Source organism: Capricornis sumatraensis, chromosome 1 (assembly GCF_032405125.1).
Source record: "Capricornis sumatraensis isolate serow.1 chromosome 1, serow.2, whole genome shotgun sequence".
Taxonomy (NCBI): Eukaryota; Metazoa; Chordata; class Mammalia; order Artiodactyla; family Bovidae; genus Capricornis; species Capricornis sumatraensis.
This window is the reverse complement of record NC_091069.1, coordinates 151,836,769-151,854,207: the sequence shown is the minus strand read 5'-3', so window position 1 is coordinate 151,854,207 and position 17,439 is coordinate 151,836,769. Positions and strand designations below refer to the sequence as shown.

Here is a 17,439-nt window from a genome sequence, read left to right as displayed (position 1 = left end):
TTGTGAGGAATAGTTTAGGAAAAACAAATGACTTGGTTTCATTGAGTAAGGATGCTGCTCTTGTGTGAAATTGTTCATGGGTAGAAAGGAATATGGGCAAAACAACTTACTTACTGAGTTTTATCAACTGTTAGACACAGTTTATTCTTAGAGAAGTGAAAGATCCATGCGCTGATGAGTGTAATGTGGACCTTGAAATGTGTATAGTTTGTAGATTTGTTGGAGGAGTGGGGAGGAATGCCATAAACAGAAGAAAGAAGGTACCATATTTGTGGGTGACAACAGAAAGATAGGACTTACAGGAGAACTTGATTGTGAGAAAGGAGGAAAGCAATGTTTACTTGGCTGGTGCTCAGAAACTGTGGACAGCGATGCTACTTTTTAGTGGGTCCATGAAGAGGACCTTGAATGCCTGACTTCAGTGACTGGATTTGAGCTACTTAACTGCAGGATACGCTCCTATCCTCCCTGAGTCGGCTCTTTTCCGTCCTAATAGCAGAGAGATGCACCGACATGTTTTTCAGACTGAATGACCCTTGTATCTTGTTCTTTTATAGGCCTTTGTTTGGACAGAGGTCTTGGCCTTTTTCCAAAGTAGACTTTCAACAAAAATGAGCCTTGCCTATTTTGATTATTCATTACCAATATATCAACAATTGCATCTATCATGACATAGATTCTAATTGTTTGTTTTCCAATATATAGTGTTTAAAATTATCCTTTCACATTATTTTCTCATAATTGCTAATCATAATGTTGTTAGACAGATACCTAAAGATTTCTCTAAGCAGAGTCTTCTGCTGTATTATAAGGTAAGATAAAAGCAACACTTGTAGGTAACGATATGAAGATTTTATGACATCATGTACCTTTGTACCCTCACCTCAGAACTTAAAAAATTTTGCTTTCTGGCAGTAGAACCGATGCTACTCTGGTAAAGTTCATTTTCAAGAGAGCTTGGTGACTTTTCTTATGAGTTTAACATTTCTTTTATTATTATTATTTTGATCATTTCTTGCTACAGACTTTGAACCTATTACTCCTGGGACATCTTTAGGTAATGATCCTTTATACCCTTCAGGATGTGTTTTCTTTACTCAATTTCATACTTATCTGTGGTGCTATAGAGATGATGATGTCATAATTTGTCATCATCTTATTGCTGTATTCACCTTAAACTAGAAAAGGCCTTCTTTCTAACATTAATGTGTATAAGCTTTGAGACAGCTATTGACTGCATCTCCCAGCTTGTAATTGCATCACATCAATCTGAGTCTCTGTTTACACTGTGCTGTTTGTTAGAACTGGGGTCCAAATGTGATTTTCCATGTAGCCTTTATTTAGACCACCAACAGAGTGTCAATTATTATACCATGAAGTTTCTTTAAGCATTTTACTTTCTATAGTTCAAGATTTACATGATTTTTGTTTTATTTTATTAATGTTTCACCTAATTTTGTGTCATTATTCTAGTAAATTATCAAGTGGAAAACTTGCCCAAACCTACTTGTTTTAAATTATAAGAGGATAGTACAGGATGGTTTGAACTTCTTGCAAACCATCACAGTTTAGCAAGATTTCTCATTAGAGATGGTTTCAAGGAAATGATAATTCCTCATCTTCATTTCTTAAACATAACTGTTATATAATTTTTAATCTCTAGAGAATTCTCAGTTATAAAAGAAAACCTGTTAATCTGTTAAAGGAGAAAATTTCAAACTAAAGTAACAAAGTTTTCTCCACTCAAAGAAACTGGTAAATTTTAGAAAGCCTAGAACCTGGTTATATCATTCTATTCAGAGTTAATGGAGCCATCAGCACTATATTAATTCTAGATTTTCTTCCTTCAGCTCCAACAACAACAACAAAGAGACCCCGTGTTCCACGTCCCAAACCTAAAACCACGCCCCATCCAGAAGCACCTCAGACTAAACTGGGTAAATATGTGATTTCTGGTTTAAGGAGTCCAAACATTCTATCCCAGTTGGAACCCTGAATTCTGTGCACATAATTGGTACATGTCTTACACATCTCTTAAGAGTGGAAGCTACTCTTATTATTAATCCCTTCCACGTCCTGGTAACTGTATTAGCAACTGTGAGACACATCAGAAGTAGTAATTCTGTTTTATTTCCCAATTATTTTGTAAACAGAAGCTGTTCCTGCATAAAAAGATAGAAAATAACATAAGGCAGTGTGTATACAAATATAAAATAATTTCTCAAATAGTACAAATGCTGTATGCTGGAAATGTAAATATTTGGAACAGAAAGAGATCCAGAATAATTAGGGGAAACAGCAGAACAGAATTTGGATGAGTGGAAGGTTGAGGAGACAAAGGCTGAAAACAGGAAATGTGCTGAATGAAGCTGGTGACCAGATAGAAGGTGACTTATTCATACATTCCCTTGACTATATCCATAGAATGAACTAAAGGGGACTAGGATGTCTACTCGAGAGCTTAAATTTGATCCGGTGGGCTTCAGTGACCCCTATTTCTACACAGGACCATGCTTTTTCTGTTCTTAGAACTGAAGATAACCTAATTTAATACGGTATCACAAGCTGAGAGGTTGTTCCTTTGTTTATTAAATGCCACTGTTTTCATTAAGGACTTAGTCTCTTAGGGGGTATGGTCTCAGCTTCTTTTTGGCCGTCTGTTCTGTGTGTGGTGGACAGACCCTGGTGTGACCCCCTATTCCACATTGCCTCCACCTCTCACCTCCCACCCCTATGACTCCTGCCTTTTATGTTAACTTTCTGTGTAATCCATCCTTTCCCTCCCTCTCCCCACTTCAAAGCATTGTTTTTACTGGTAAAAGATGAACTTTCTGACATTTCATGCTTTTATTATTTTTGATCAGTTCCTGCCACAATCCCTGAACCAGTCAGTCTTAGGACCGAAGCTCCAGGAACAATAGTAGGTAATGATCCACTATGTCCATCAGCATCTGCTTCTGCTCATTTGAAGCCCATTTCATCACCATCATAACCTCAGCTTCTCCTGCTTCACAAGACTCTTGTCATTCTCTATTGTCATTCAATTATTTCTTAATATATTGGAGTCTTAAAACAATTCCTTTGTTACTGAGACAGTCAAGTATGAACTTAGCTTAGTATATATATGCTTAAGGCAATGGGTTTGAATTTGTAGCATCTCATCCCCATGTAACCTTTTAAATACATTCTGTGTTACTGAGTTCCAAACACGATCAGTGGGGTTGCAAGTGGGGTGTCTGTCCTTGATCCAAGCAAGTACATTGTCACAACTGTTATGGTGTGATGTAATTCTTGCCCAGATCTAAATTTTTACATTTTTACGACCTGTGTGATTTTGTGTTGTCATTTTAGGCAATGATATGGTCTTTTTTTCAGTAAGGAGTGAAATAAAAAATATACCCAAGGCCAGTAAATTGAAATTATGTGTCCCATCATTAGTATAAAGTCACCCTACCCCTCTCCCACCATCACCATAATAGAGTAGGTTTTTGGAACTTTTTTTCATTTAGAAATCACTTTTGAGGATCTCCTTGATATATCAATGAATATTCCTATGTGATTTTTGTTTTTCATAGTAATATAATTGATAAATAGAGGCAATAATCAAAATAGTGACAAATATTTCAAACTCAAAAGAAAAATTTCCTGAAACTCAAGAAATTATAGCAAGTATAATCCTATCCATAGCTTCTGAAACTCAAACCACTCTATTAACCTGAAGTTTTCTTCCTTTATTTCCCAAAGTGCCTCAATGAATTCATCATCCCCATCCCAAATCTAAAACCACACTGAGTCCTGAAGCACCTCAGGACTCAGGGAAATGTGTAGATTCTGGTTGAGGAATCCTAGAGCCCATCCCTGTGGAGTCTAGAGAAAGTGAAGGGGCAAGTTGGGATCAGCAGCCACTTTCACCCCACAGTAGGCAAGCGGAGCATAGCTGGATGGGTCTTAGGTGGTAGCTGAATCCCTTCCTCTTTGTGAATTAGAATCTTCTCTCTAAATGTCTGTTTCATTGGCTTATCATTCGATGCTATTCATCCTTCATATATTGAATGTGTGTAGTGGACTGAAACAGCTGTGCAACAAACATATACTTGGGCAAATAGATTATTTCTTGGTAACTGTCTAGCTTGTATACGTCACAGTACAGATCCAGGCAGGAGTTGATAGTATTTTCTATAAAGAACAACTTAGTAAATACTGGGGGCTTTGTGGCCCCGGTAGTCTCTGATATCTATTTTCCTTTTTCTTACAACCACTTAAAAATGGAAACTGGCTGTATGAAAGCAAGCTATGGGCAAGATTTGGCCTATGGGACATAGTTTGTCAATGTGTAATTTAAAGAAACAATCAGAGTGGACCAGAGTAGTTAAGAAGGACTTGAACACTCAAACTGTTACAGATTTGGATGACTAGGGAGCAGGGAATGAAGAGGTTCAGAAAAGCAGGATGTGTAGGGACCAGTGAGAGGAGACAGAGGCTTCTTTGTCAGGCTTCTAAGTGCTGATCAGAACATTATACTGAAGCTGCTGTTATACTGAATGGGCTCATAGGGGCAGTTGAAAAGGGTTTTTCACTGCTGGGCTTAGGAGTTTGAGTTTCATGTAGGAATAATCAGTATGGGAGGCTTTCCCCAGGCACATGACAAAAGGATACAGCTAAGCCACAGACTGAATGGCTGCCCTTTATCTTGCTCTCTTAAGTACTCCAGGTAGGCAAAGCTTGTGCTTTCTTTCCAAAGATCAGTTTTAGCAAGATAGGTATGGTCTACTTTGGTACCTAGACTGGGATCGTCACAGAATGAGAAATTTCACAGGTACTTTTCAGGGACAGTTATCTGATTACAAAGACAAACCTTCCTGAGTGATAAACTGGTACCTGAGTGCTGGGAAAGATTGAAGGCAGGAGAAGAAGGGGACAACAGAGGATGAGATGGTTGGATGGCATCACTGACTCAATGGACATGAGTTTGGCTGAACTCCGGGAGTTGGTGATGTACAGGGAGGCCTGGCATGGTACAGTCCATGTGGTCACAAAGAGTCAGACTCAACAGAGTGACTGAAATAAACTGAGTGCAGATAAATCATATCCCTGTGAGACTGTATAAATGTTTAACATTTCTTTTCTATTGTTATTTTTGGTCAGTTCCTGCTATAGTCTTTGAACCAGTTACTCCTATAAAAGAGGCTCCGGAGACAGCATTCGGTAAATGCCGCTTTCTGACCTTTAGCAAGAGCTTTCCCTACTCATTGTCAAACTTCTGCTCATTCCACTCTGTTGCCATTTAGTTACATTCTTTATCTTGTGAGAAAAACATGCATAAAACAAGTTACCTCTGGTTCTAAAGAGAGCCATGCCTGGATCTAGTTTGGAATACCTTCCTGTCCTGTAACATATTTAAAATTTTCTTCATACCAGTTTATGTTTTTAGCTCAACCAGAGTTCTCTGTTAAGGTAAATTTCATGTATTTATTAGAGTGTCTGATCCTGATCTATGCTAACCAGGTTGTAACACAGAAGTTCCTTTAAACATCCTTTGTACACCTGCCTTTTTTATCTGCCTCTTTGGTTCTTGTTGTTGTTTTAACATTTGTGTGATATGTTTGTAGTGAATTGTCTACCAGGTAACGTGATCAAGGCTAATAAGTTTAAATAGTAAGCCTCATCCTTAAGTTGAATCTGACTCCCCTTTACTCTCCAACATAGTTTAGAAATGACTCAATCTTTTTAATGCAATCTAGGAGAATGTGTTTAAAATACATATCTTGACTATCTGAATTATTACCTTCATTTTATGTATCAGCTTTTCCCCCAAAGTATCATCAATAACAAAGGAAGATATACTTATAGTCAGGGCAAAATTTTCACCCTAGACAGATCCAATTCTTGAGACTGAAGAAAATCTATCAAGCTTTGGAAAACTTGAAGGTTTTTTCAAAAACCTGTGATTTTCAGAAGCATAAGCTTTAAAGTGCCAAGTTTATCTTTTTCTACTTCCCAAAACATCCCAATAGACACATCATTCACAGTACAAACTTAAAACTACTTCATGTCCCGATACAGTGGAGGTTATACCAGACAAAAGCAAAACAAAAGGGTTCTTGACTTAAGGAGTGAAAATGGAAACCTGTTTACCTCCTAGTGAGGAAACTATGAAGAGTCCTTGTGCTTCAGAGCTGGCTGAGGAGTTCTGGTTTGAAAGATACATAATCTTCTCTCCAAGTCTGGGTAGTAAGAGGTTTGTTTCTCAGTCTGCAAGCTAGTTAAACACAAGCATTTTTCCTATGTGAACATCCTAGAGAATGAGAACAGTGCAGAGTGTTTTCGCAAATTCAAGATTTTTCTTCGGTACACAAACATTAAGTATAGATTTGTTATAGCGAGGCTTTTTTAATGGGCAGTGTGTAATCCAAAATGGGTACTTTGCATCTATAGTTCTTCCCTAGTTGTTGGTGGAGAGAACCCAAATTCTTTCATCACATACTTGCATGGCAGACCTTTAAAAAGTTAAAAATCAACGTGGGCTTCAGTAGAGCAGAGAAGGAGTTTAGGTCTTGATGTCACATTAGAATTTGCACAGTGGGTAAGTGAGAGTGAACAAAGATGGAAAAAAGGATATGCATAGAGGCAACCAGAGGGAGCAAAGATCCTGCTTTCTCTATGTGGCAAATAAAGCATTTTTGTTGGGGATGATGCACTTGAACACCATGTGAGGCCGGCTAAGACTAGTATTGTTCTTAATGAGCATCATAATAGCTCTTCTTTCCACACTTGGATAGTTTTCCCTGTGCTGAGAGTGGACAGGTGCTTTACTGGATCCATGGGCTAAGCAGCTTCCCCTTATCTAGTCTTCTTCTTTGGACAGAAGTCACAAGATCTTTCCAGAACTGAGTTCTCAGCAATATTATCAAAGCCATTTTGGGCTGTTTGTGTAATGGTTTCTTGGTTATTTAGGAACTTTTTCTGCAACCATAATTTGATAACATAGACAGTTTCTTTATTCAGCATACACAAAAGTACAGGTTAGTTTTTCACATGCTTTTTGAGGGTTGTTAGAAACATATTTTATTGGAGAAGGAAATGGCAACCCACTCCAGTATTCTTGCCTGGAGAATCCCAGGGACGGAGGAGCCTGTTGGGTGCCGTCTATGGGATCGCACAGAGTCGGACACAACTGATGCAACTTAGCAGCAGCTTAGCAGAAACATACTTACTAAATACCTAAGAATGTCCTAAAGTCTACCAGAGCAGACGCAGATAATCAAGCACTAATTACAAGAACTGTTTCCCTCTTGTGCTGCTAAACAGAGACCAAAGGTAATGGCTATCTCATGAGATGAAGTCCCTAACTACAGTTTGGCCAAGTGTGAGCACAACAATTGATTTCCCTTTCTGTTAGTCTGCTGGGGCTGCCATAACAAAAAACAACAGACTGGGTGGCTTAGACAGCAGCTCTTGAGGCTGGAAGTCTAAGGTCAAGGCATCAGCGGGTTTAGTATGTCCCAGAGCCTTTCTCCTTTCTTGTGTCTTCATGTGGCCGTCTCTGTGTGTGAAAGCTTCCCTGCATCTCTCCCTCTTCTTATACAGACAGTAGTCCTTTTGGCTTCTAGTCCCATTCTTATGACCTCATTTAAGCTTAACTGCATCTTTAAAGGCCCCAGCTCCAAACATAGTCACACTGGGATTTAGGACCTCAACATATGAATCTTGAGGGGATACCATTCTGTCCATAACACCCTTCATTCAGGAATTTTTAAAACTATTCTAGAGATAGTATTACACTGACAAGATTCATTTTGGCATGCATGTTGTAGCTATTCATACTTTATTTTTTAAAAACCACAAACCTCTCTTGTTTATTACTTCAGTTCCTGTTACAGACCTTGAACCTGTTACTTTTGCAGCGGAGACATCTGGGACCACGCTAGGTAATGACGCTGTGCCGTTCCCCGGTGGTGGTGGTGTTGCTCCTTGTGCGGTCCTTTCAGCCTCCATCCCCATCACGTGCTTTTCTTCTTTCACAAGATGACATCATCATCCTCCACTGCAATTCAATCACTTCCTTCAACTGAAGAGTGCTGTAGCCTCCTTAAAAAAGTGTCCTGTTGTTTTTATGAGAGCAGGCGTGTGCTTAGTTCAAGAGATCTACCTGCCATGTGGTGCATCTGAAATTATCACATTGATTTGTGCTTTGTTGAGCAGTGTTCTCTGTTAAAGCTGAGTTGCAAACAAATTTGGATCTCTTTTTTCTCCAGGCTGATGAGCAATAACAACTACTCTTAAGTTTCTTTGCACATCTTCTACATTTCTAGATTTTAAAAAAAAAAAACTATTTGCATGGTATGTTTGCTTCTTTGTTGATGTTTTAAGTAATGCTGTTTTATTACCAATTTGACAAATAGGAAGTTTTCCAAATCTGAAATTTGAATTGTAAACCTTTTCCTTAGTGTGACCCTAACCTCCCCTTCCCTTGCACCAGAATTGAGTCTTCCTTCTCATTTTTCCCTCAGAGAGGGACTAATGTGAGTATCCGATCACAAGTGCTAATTTTCACGCCTTGAATAAGTAACTTGACCCTCAGTGATGCGTTGCCATAAAAAGAGTGAACGTTTTAGACTACAGTTTCATAGAACTTTTAAAAATCCAACAGGTTTTGGCAAAACCTCTCCTCAGTACCCAGAGCCATAAGATATAGAATAACAAGTCTCTTCTTTCTTTAGCTACTACCAAAACATCACAAAGACCTCGTCGTCCACGTCCCAGACCTAAAACCACACGAGGCCCTCAAGTACCTCAGACAAAACTGGGTAAATGTGCAATTTGTTGGTTTAAGGGTGAGCCCTAGTAGGCTGTCCCAGTAGGGACCCAAAACTCTTACTCTAAGTGTGAAGTTATGAGATAGCATTAGTAATATTTCCTCTACCAGGTGTCGAGGAGAACATGACTGTGTAAGACACAGTTGGTGCCAGAATACCAATTCTTTCTATGTGAGAGTCATCTTTGATATACATTTAGTAAGTTTTTTACTATAAAATTCCACTCAGATCTTAAAGATAAAACTTCTTTAGCAAAGCCAATATATTCCATTCACGTAAATAAACAAATTGAAAGTAGCTTGCAAATTCCTGGATCAATATTAGCAACTGTGGGTGATATGCAACCTGTGGGAGAATTATTTTACTTCTAAAACGGTAAAGTTGAGCATAAGTTTTCATGAGACAAAGGAGAAAATCAAGGTAGACTGGACTTGGCCCTTGGCCCTTGGCCCTTAAGGTTTGGGCCCACTACAGGATTTGTATATGTGGAGGGAAACATGAGCCAAGACAGAAGGACCAGGCATGTGGTAGAGGTGGGGTGGAGAGTTGCCTAGAACAGACTGTCCTACTTCTTAGTGGTGCAAACATGGCTACTGATGATGCTACATTAGGCTGGATCCATCCAGCCAATTGAAAGAGGATTTTGAGAACTTGATTCAGGAGCTTAGATTTGAAAGATGTCAACAGTCTTTGATTTCCGTTTTTTTTCCAGGCTTAGGCCAGAAAGATGCTCTACTGAATATCACAGACTGAGTGACCACTTTATCCTGCTCTTTTCTGTGTCATGATTTGAACAGAGATCTCTGACTCTTTCCATAGCTGAGCTCTTGGCAGGACCAACACCATCCACTTCCATGATTAGTTTTTATATCTACTTCAAATGTACACACTATCTATTATATCCATGTTAACCTAAACATAGGACGTGCTCCTTTTCAGCTTCCATTGAAGTACAGGGTTTTTTTTTTGTCTCATTGTATATTAGGTAAATGCCTGAAAATATTTTCCAGTGCAGAGTTTTCCAGATTGGTTAGAATCCATTAGTTAAAACCTAGGAGAATTTCACATTGACTCAAGATAGTTTAAGGCTAAGCCTAAGACTGACCGTAACTATTGCTTGGCCAAAGAACAGTCATCTGCTCTTTGTTGTTTTTTGTTTGTTTGTGGAAGGAATGATACACAAGCAAATCTTGTTGGGGTGCAAATATTCTAACTTTTCATATATTTTTAAATCTCTTTGCTTTACTGTATTATTTTTTGGTCAGTTCCTGCTACAACGCTTGAACCTGTCACTCTTAGAACAGAGGCCCCCGGAACAACATTAGGTAATGATACACTGTGTTTTCAACAAGCCTTATCCTGCTTATTGTTGGGCTCAGAGTTTCTTCTTGCTCCACGTGACAGTAGTTTTATTCTTTGTGGCCATTTATCTACATTCTTCTTAAAATTATGAAAACTCTTAAATTACCAGTTGTTTTTAATAGAATTAGCCATAGGTGAGCCTACTTTAAGATATTTGCTGGGTAACCTGTTTGAAATTGTGTCATTCTGTGTTTTGTTCAAGCAGTGCTTGTGGTAAAAACCGGTTTTCAAACACATCACAGATCTGTTTCTTGCCTAGACAGATAAAGCCATCAACAACTACTCTCACAGGGCCAAGAGGATCCGTACTTGTACATCTACATTTCTACCCTTTTTCCATTTCCTTAGTATTTTGCTGTTTTGTTTCTATTTAGGTAGTAATGTGTTCTTATTTTAATAGTTGCATAGAAAATGTGCCAGAGATTGCAATATCAAATTATAAAGCTCACATTTAGTTTGACTGTGCTTCATTATCTATTGAAATTTAGCAACAGTCCTTAACCTTTTTGTTGCCCAAGCACACTGCTCTATGAGAGTTTGATTATAATTACTAATCTTTATTTCTTATATTAAAATTGATTTTTGTCTTCAAAAAATCTTCTATGATAAAAGAAGATACAAAAGGAATTTATGTATGTGACAAAAATCTCAAACTAAAAAGGTAAATATCTAATAATATCAAATAAGATGTAGAAAATCTAGAGTCATGTTTTTGCTTCCCATAGGTTCCAGAACTCTGGGTATTGTTGTTATGTAATAACCCAAGAATTTCTTCCTTCAGCTTCTAAAACATCACAACAGACAATTCATCCCCATCCCAGACCAAAAACCACACCAAGTGCTGAAGCACCTGAGTCCAAACCAGGTAAAAGTTTTCCTGGCTTAGAGTTCCAACAACCTAACCCAACAGGGTGACGGGTAGTCTTAGCTGTTGGGAGTAACCAGTATGCCCCCAGAGACTAAAGATACAACTCATACTGAGTTGCAGTTCCTACTGTAGAGTTGGTGAGAAAAGCACAGTAGGGGGAGATTTGTAGGGCAGCCGAATGCCTCATACTTCCTCTGTAAAGATCTCTGTTGCTGTACACTTTATTAACTTCCACTTATCTTTTGAAAATAAAGCTTCTCTAGAAAAATTAGGCATATTCAGTTCAAATTGATAAACATTAAGTGCCTTCAGTAGCCTCCAAAGGTGCTATTGTATCAGATGTGGAAGAGGTGTTTTAATCCTAAAATCTGCAAGACAGTTAAAAACAAAAGCCTTTCCTTGGTAAATAAAATAGAAGATGGCAATATACACATCTATGAAAATATAAGATTGATATTTGTGTGCTATCAACAAGATGTGCTAGGTATATAAATCTTCGGGGCAGGGGAAGATAAGTTTAGAAAGAATGAAGCCTTACTTATTTGACTAAGTATAAACATAATGCTAGATTTCTGATTTATATTCACTTAAAACTTTGATATAGCTCCATTTACTCTGGAATCTAGTATTACTACTAGGTTACTGCTTAAAGTCTAGAGCGCTTATTGTTTTGTGATCTAAAAACATTTGAGGCTTGAAACTTCTAATCCAATTCTGAGAATATAAAGAAATACTATGATACTATGTTGTTTAAAAAAAAAAACAGGAAATTAATATGTGATGCAATATTATTAACTAAAGTACAGATTTTGTTCCAGTTTCACAAAATTTTATGCTAGGGTCCAATATTTGTTTTCATACCTTATTCAGCTTTCCACATTGTATTTAGCTGCACTGAGCAGCTTCAGCTGCATGGAACAAATTCTGATAAATTCTCTTTTCATTTTTATTCTGTTAAAAATGTTTTCTACTTTTCCTTGTTATGGCTTCTTAGATACAGCCTTCATTTTTAAGTGAACATTTAATTTCCAAATATTTGGAATTTTTAAAGTATGTTTAATATAAATTTCTCATTTTGATATTAATTTTTTATTTAAATGCATTCTTCTCTGCAAAAATATAAAAAGTGATGATACTTCTTGCCTTGAGCTTAACAATCATATATTGATATATATGTATATACAGTAGCAATTATTATATGTGTATATTATGAAAGAAAGAAAGTGAAGTCACTCAGTCATGTCCAACTCTTTGAGACCCCATGGACTATAGCCTGCCAGGCTCCTCTGTCCATGGATTTCTCCAGGCAAGAATACTGGAGTGGGTTGCCATTTCCTTTTCCAGGGGATCTTTCTGACCCAGGGATTGAACCCAGGTCTCCCACATAATATGTATATATTATAAATAATTTTAAATACATATATAGTCAATGTTATCAAGTTTTTCATGTCAGTTTCTATCATTTATATTATCCATATTATATTTGTTTATATATATTATATATTATCTATAAATATTTGTTTTCTTACAGTTCTTTTTATTATGAAAATAGCAAATATAGGAAAAATGCATGAATCATATGCATTTACTAATGATTATAAAACTCATATGTGCAATTTAATAAATAATTAAAATAGAAAAGTAAAAACAAGAGGTAACCTTTTTGTTTTAAGAAAGCATTCATTAGAGAGGAAAAAAGAACAGCAGAAAGGAGGGTCAAAGACAAGAAAGTAAAACAGTACATGATAGGAAAATTCAAATGTCTGTAATGACCAAGTGTATATTGTAAATGAGCAAAAAGGACTAAAAATGAGACGCTATAGAGGAGTAGAGACTGGGGCAAACAGGAAAATTCCTTCCACATCCACACAGTTCAGCTATGACTTAGTTTTGCTAATTATTGCCATGCAGACTATTTTCAGACTTTCCAATTTTTTTAGGGTGTTTCCAAAGTTTTAGTTTTTTCAGTAAAATATCCCAATTTTCAAACACCAAATAGGTCAGGCAAAGCACTTTTACTCATCAGATGTAGACTGTGCACTGTTGATGTGTAACTATCTCATTCTTGTTACAAATGAAATTTAGGGATTTGTGATTGTGGAAAACAGCGATTACACTGTGAGCTGAAGGTTGAAATCTGATTGTGGGGAACTTCATATTAAAAGCCTTAGCTATTTTCCTCTGTGGTTTACAGAGAGGTTAATAAAAGATTTATGTGGATTGAAAAATTATATGAAAATTTATTTTAGTTATTCCAAAATTTACTCTGGTTTTGAAAGTTTCCAAGCAGTCACTGTTTCTTTTCTATTGGACAAAGAAAAAGATTTTCTCAGTATGCTGAGTTTGTGGGATAACAATAGTTCAGGAGCATTGACAATGAAAGCTGGAATGTGCCCAAAATAAAGAAAGAAAGAAAGTGGAGCCTTGAAATCATTGTGGGACATAGATGAGTAGAAAGATGGAAATGAATAAAATCAGAAAGAGTGGATATAAGTAGAGACCAACCAAAGGACAAAGTCTAACTGTAATCTAATACAAAGGATATCTGATTTCAAGGTGGTACTCAAAGCTTTTCTAAATCTTGATTGGTCCATGTCAGACTCCCAAGGTGGAGATCTTTAGGCACCTGATAAAGCCACTGAGATTTGATGAAGTATCAACAAGTTCCTCTTTGTTCATGAAGACATGTTCTTTCTTTGCTTAACATGGAGAGATACCCAATCTGACTCATCATGCTGAGGCCTCAGTCCCTTTCCAAAGATAGGTCCTTACCAATACCCAAACATCCTACGTTGGCTTATTAATTTAGAATCAGATAATAAAAGGAGGAATAAGGGAATAGGTACCTGACTTAGGTACGGCCAATTATTAGAAAACCGATTGTTTACCCTTCTAGTTTAAGAGTTTTTAAAACTTGTCATGTTATACTAGTAAGATCCTTTTTGCAGTAAATGTTTTAAGTTTCCTTTTATTTAAAACAATCATTTGGTTTATTTTTTAATACTTTTGGTCAGTTCCTACTGCAGACTTTGAACCTGTTACATTCAGAACTGATGCTTGGGTAACAACAAAAGGTAATAACACGTGATCCTCAGTAAGTGCGTTTGCTTCTCATTGTCAAACTCATTCCATCAACATCACAGCTACAGGTTCTTTTGCTTCATAAAGCTATATCATCATCCTCTGTTACCATGCCATGATATTCTTCATCCTAAAAGTACTGAAGACTCTGACTCTTAAGACAAGTTATCCCTTGTTTCTAAGAGAGCTATGCATGAACCTAACTCAGATCAATTGTTATACATGTAACCATCTGAAACTGTTCTTGCCATTGCATATGTTTTTTAATCAATGTTTTGTTTAAGTTGAGTTTAAAAAGCAATTCTTGTAACCCTAACAGAAGTTAGAAACGGGGGTTCTTTGTGGATCTAAAGGTCTTTTTTTTTTTTTTAAGCTGTCTATATGATATTTGTTAACTGAAAAGTTAATGACATGGTCTTATTTTAGGAAACCATCCAAGAGTTTGTACCATCACCACCACCATAATATTTTACCAATCATTCTTGTCGTTTTTAATTCAAAAGAGAGTTCTTTGAATGATTCTTCTTTTTAAATGAATAACTTACTTTCATATATGACTTACTCCCAGTAAACTTCCACATGTTAAAAAAAATACTATTATAATAAGGGTGAAAGCTTCAAATTAAAAAGTTTAAGAGACGCACTTCCTAAAATATGAGGAAATCTAGTAGGTTTTAGGAAATCTGGAGACGTGTGTTCTGCTACCCATAGCTGCTGAACTACAAACTCTGAAATAACTGAAGGTTTTGTTTCTTCAGCTCCTAAAACATCAAAACGGATCCGTCGTCCACGTCCCAAACTTAAAACTACAACAACTCCTGAGGCCCCTCAAACCAAACCGGGTAATTGTGGGTTTCTCATTAAAGGACTGAGTCTTTGCAGCTCTGGAGAGTCTGGGATTGATCCAGCAGTGAGAGGGGTAGCCCATGTGAGCCCTATGTGCATAAAGGCGCAAAATGGCCTGCTGCTGCTTCCCCCTGTTGAGTGAGCAGAGGAAAATGTGATGAGGGGGTGGCAGGGACTCGTGTGATAGCTGAATACTCTGTCTTCTACATAAGGATCTACTCTTTTAGGTACTGTGTACTTTATTTGCATTTTCTTATTCCATTCCATTCTTCACCTAAAGACAAAATGTCTTAAACCAATCTTTTTTTTTTTTTTTTTCAAGAAACAAACATGAAGTAACTTACCTGTCCCCACAGCCCATCAACAGTTGTGAGGATATCAGAGAAGGCAGCGACTTCTTACTTCTCAGTCTAGAGTAGAGTCAAATTCAGAACCCGCCTCAGTGTGAAACATTAAAAGATTGAACCTAGGCAGTATGTCTGTGCAAACAGAGTTCTTTTATGGAGGGGTTCTAAACATCTCTCAGCTGAAAGAAAGAAAAGTCTGTGAAGGACAGAAGTAAGAAGTCTTAAAATCGTGGAGACTGACAGACAAAAAGAAAGGTGAAGAGACCAACCAGCAAGCACAGACTTCTGAGTGAAGGGAGGTTCTGCTTCTCAGTGGTAGTGAAGAGTACTGTGTTTGGAAGGGTCCATAAGAGCAGTTGAAGAAAGTCCTTGAAAGTATGACTCAGAAGTCTGGATCTGACCCAAAAGTATCAGTGGTCTCTCTTGCAATGGTCTCTTCCCCTAGACAGGGTACAGTATTTTTGTGATTAGAACAGAGCACGTTAAGTGCTTTACTGGGCACCACACACTATTTGTTCTTATATCCTGATTTATTGAGTGCTTTTGCCTCAAATAATGTCTCAGCCTACTTCCAAATAGGTGTTCTCAACAAGATCTGTATGCTTCACTTGGCTTAATTCTTTTCCATGTCCGTAAATACAAAATCTACTTATTGTATACATGCTTATATAGACATGCTATTGTCTTCCAATTTTATTGAGAGAAAATTGACATACAGTACTGTATAAGTTTAAGGCATACAGTGTAGTGATTTGACTTGCATGTGTCATGAAATGATCCCCACAGTAGCTTTAGTTGTTTAGTTTAATCCATCACCTCATATAGAGAGATGAAAACAGTAGAAAAACATTTTTCCTTGTGATGAGAACTTAGACATATTGTTTTCTTAAAGCTTCCACAGAAAAATCAACAGTTGTCAGAACAGTTACCTAAGTATATATTTGGTAAAATGGTTAGATAATTTTCCTAGATCAGTGTTCTACAATGATTGGAATTAGGTACTTAGATACCTAGGAGAAACTCATGTTGACTTTATGAAGATATTTATCGGCTTGTGTATGCTATGATTGTCTCATAAAAGAATACCTACCTAGCCTTCGGTGACCAAATCATTAAATAAGAAGTATGAGATTTCAAAAAACTTTCAAATTGTTGTGTACCTACTGAAGTGATATTATACTGGTAAGATTTAATTTGCTGACTTTTCACAAGTGTTTGTTTCATTGTTTTTTGACTAGTTCCTACTACAGATCTTGAACCTGGTACTCTTAGAACTGAAGCTCCAGAAATCGTGGGTAATGAGCATGTGTGTCCTTCAAATGGTGCTCTTCCTGTTCATTGTCATACCATTATAGCCACAGGTTCTCCTGCATCTTAAAACCATTTCTAACCCCTCTGTTGTCATTCTATTCCAATCTTTATCTTGTAATTATGCTAAGCTCTATGTCCTCTGTTGAATCTAAGAGAACTGTGTATCTACTAATTTCAGGATGTCAGACTGCTGTGTATCTACTCAACATTGTCATGTGATCACATACATTTGTTTAAAGTGTTGACTATAAAGCTTTCTTTCAAACATGAATTCCCATTTATCTCTTATTCTCCTCACTTGCGTTTTCCTCATCAATTGTAGAAATGCCATGTTTTTTACTGTATTACTTTTTATTGAATTAGGATCTGTGTGATTGTACTGGTGAATCTATTGTTTCAAGGAATAATGCTTTTAGATAATGGTCGAATTTTTGAACATGCCTAAATCTTAAACGTTTAAATGATGGGCTTTTATGATAGAATAGGCTGATTCTTTCTCCTTATTTAACAGGGTTTAAGAGTTTCTTGTCTTTTACTGAATGAAGAACCACTTTGAAATTTTGATGAACATGCCCCATTTTTTACATTGATCCTTATACTTTTGAACATGTGAATTCATTATTATACCTATGATTATTGAAATAGTGAACAAAATAGACATTTATATGTCAGCTTGTATAGAAGTGCAAATAGGCTGATAAATGGTTTTTCCAATAGTTAGAAAAGTCTAACATGTTTATATTCATAAACGTGTAAAAAGCTCATCTAGCAAAGTCTTCCATACTAGCAAGGGTCAGATAACCAAACA

At 36.9% G+C, this 17,439-nt stretch overlaps 1 protein-coding gene across 1 annotated transcript in view; it reads left to right on the top strand.

Annotated features, from left to right (window-relative positions):
- Positions 1-17,439, top strand: part of ABI3BP (ABI family member 3 binding protein) — a 281,220-nt gene that overhangs the window by 171,623 nt on the left and 92,158 nt on the right. Inside the window, 12 exon segments of the mRNA XM_068984735.1 lie at positions 1,025-1,057; positions 1,851-1,937; positions 2,865-2,918; positions 3,730-3,834; positions 5,146-5,205; positions 7,869-7,928; positions 8,721-8,807; positions 10,082-10,141; positions 10,960-11,043; positions 14,061-14,120; positions 14,886-14,969; positions 16,559-16,615. Of these exon segments, the coding sequence (XP_068840836.1) occupies positions 1,025-1,057; positions 1,851-1,937; positions 2,865-2,918; positions 3,730-3,834; positions 5,146-5,205; positions 7,869-7,928; positions 8,721-8,807; positions 10,082-10,141; positions 10,960-11,043; positions 14,061-14,120; positions 14,886-14,969; positions 16,559-16,615 (831 nt within the window).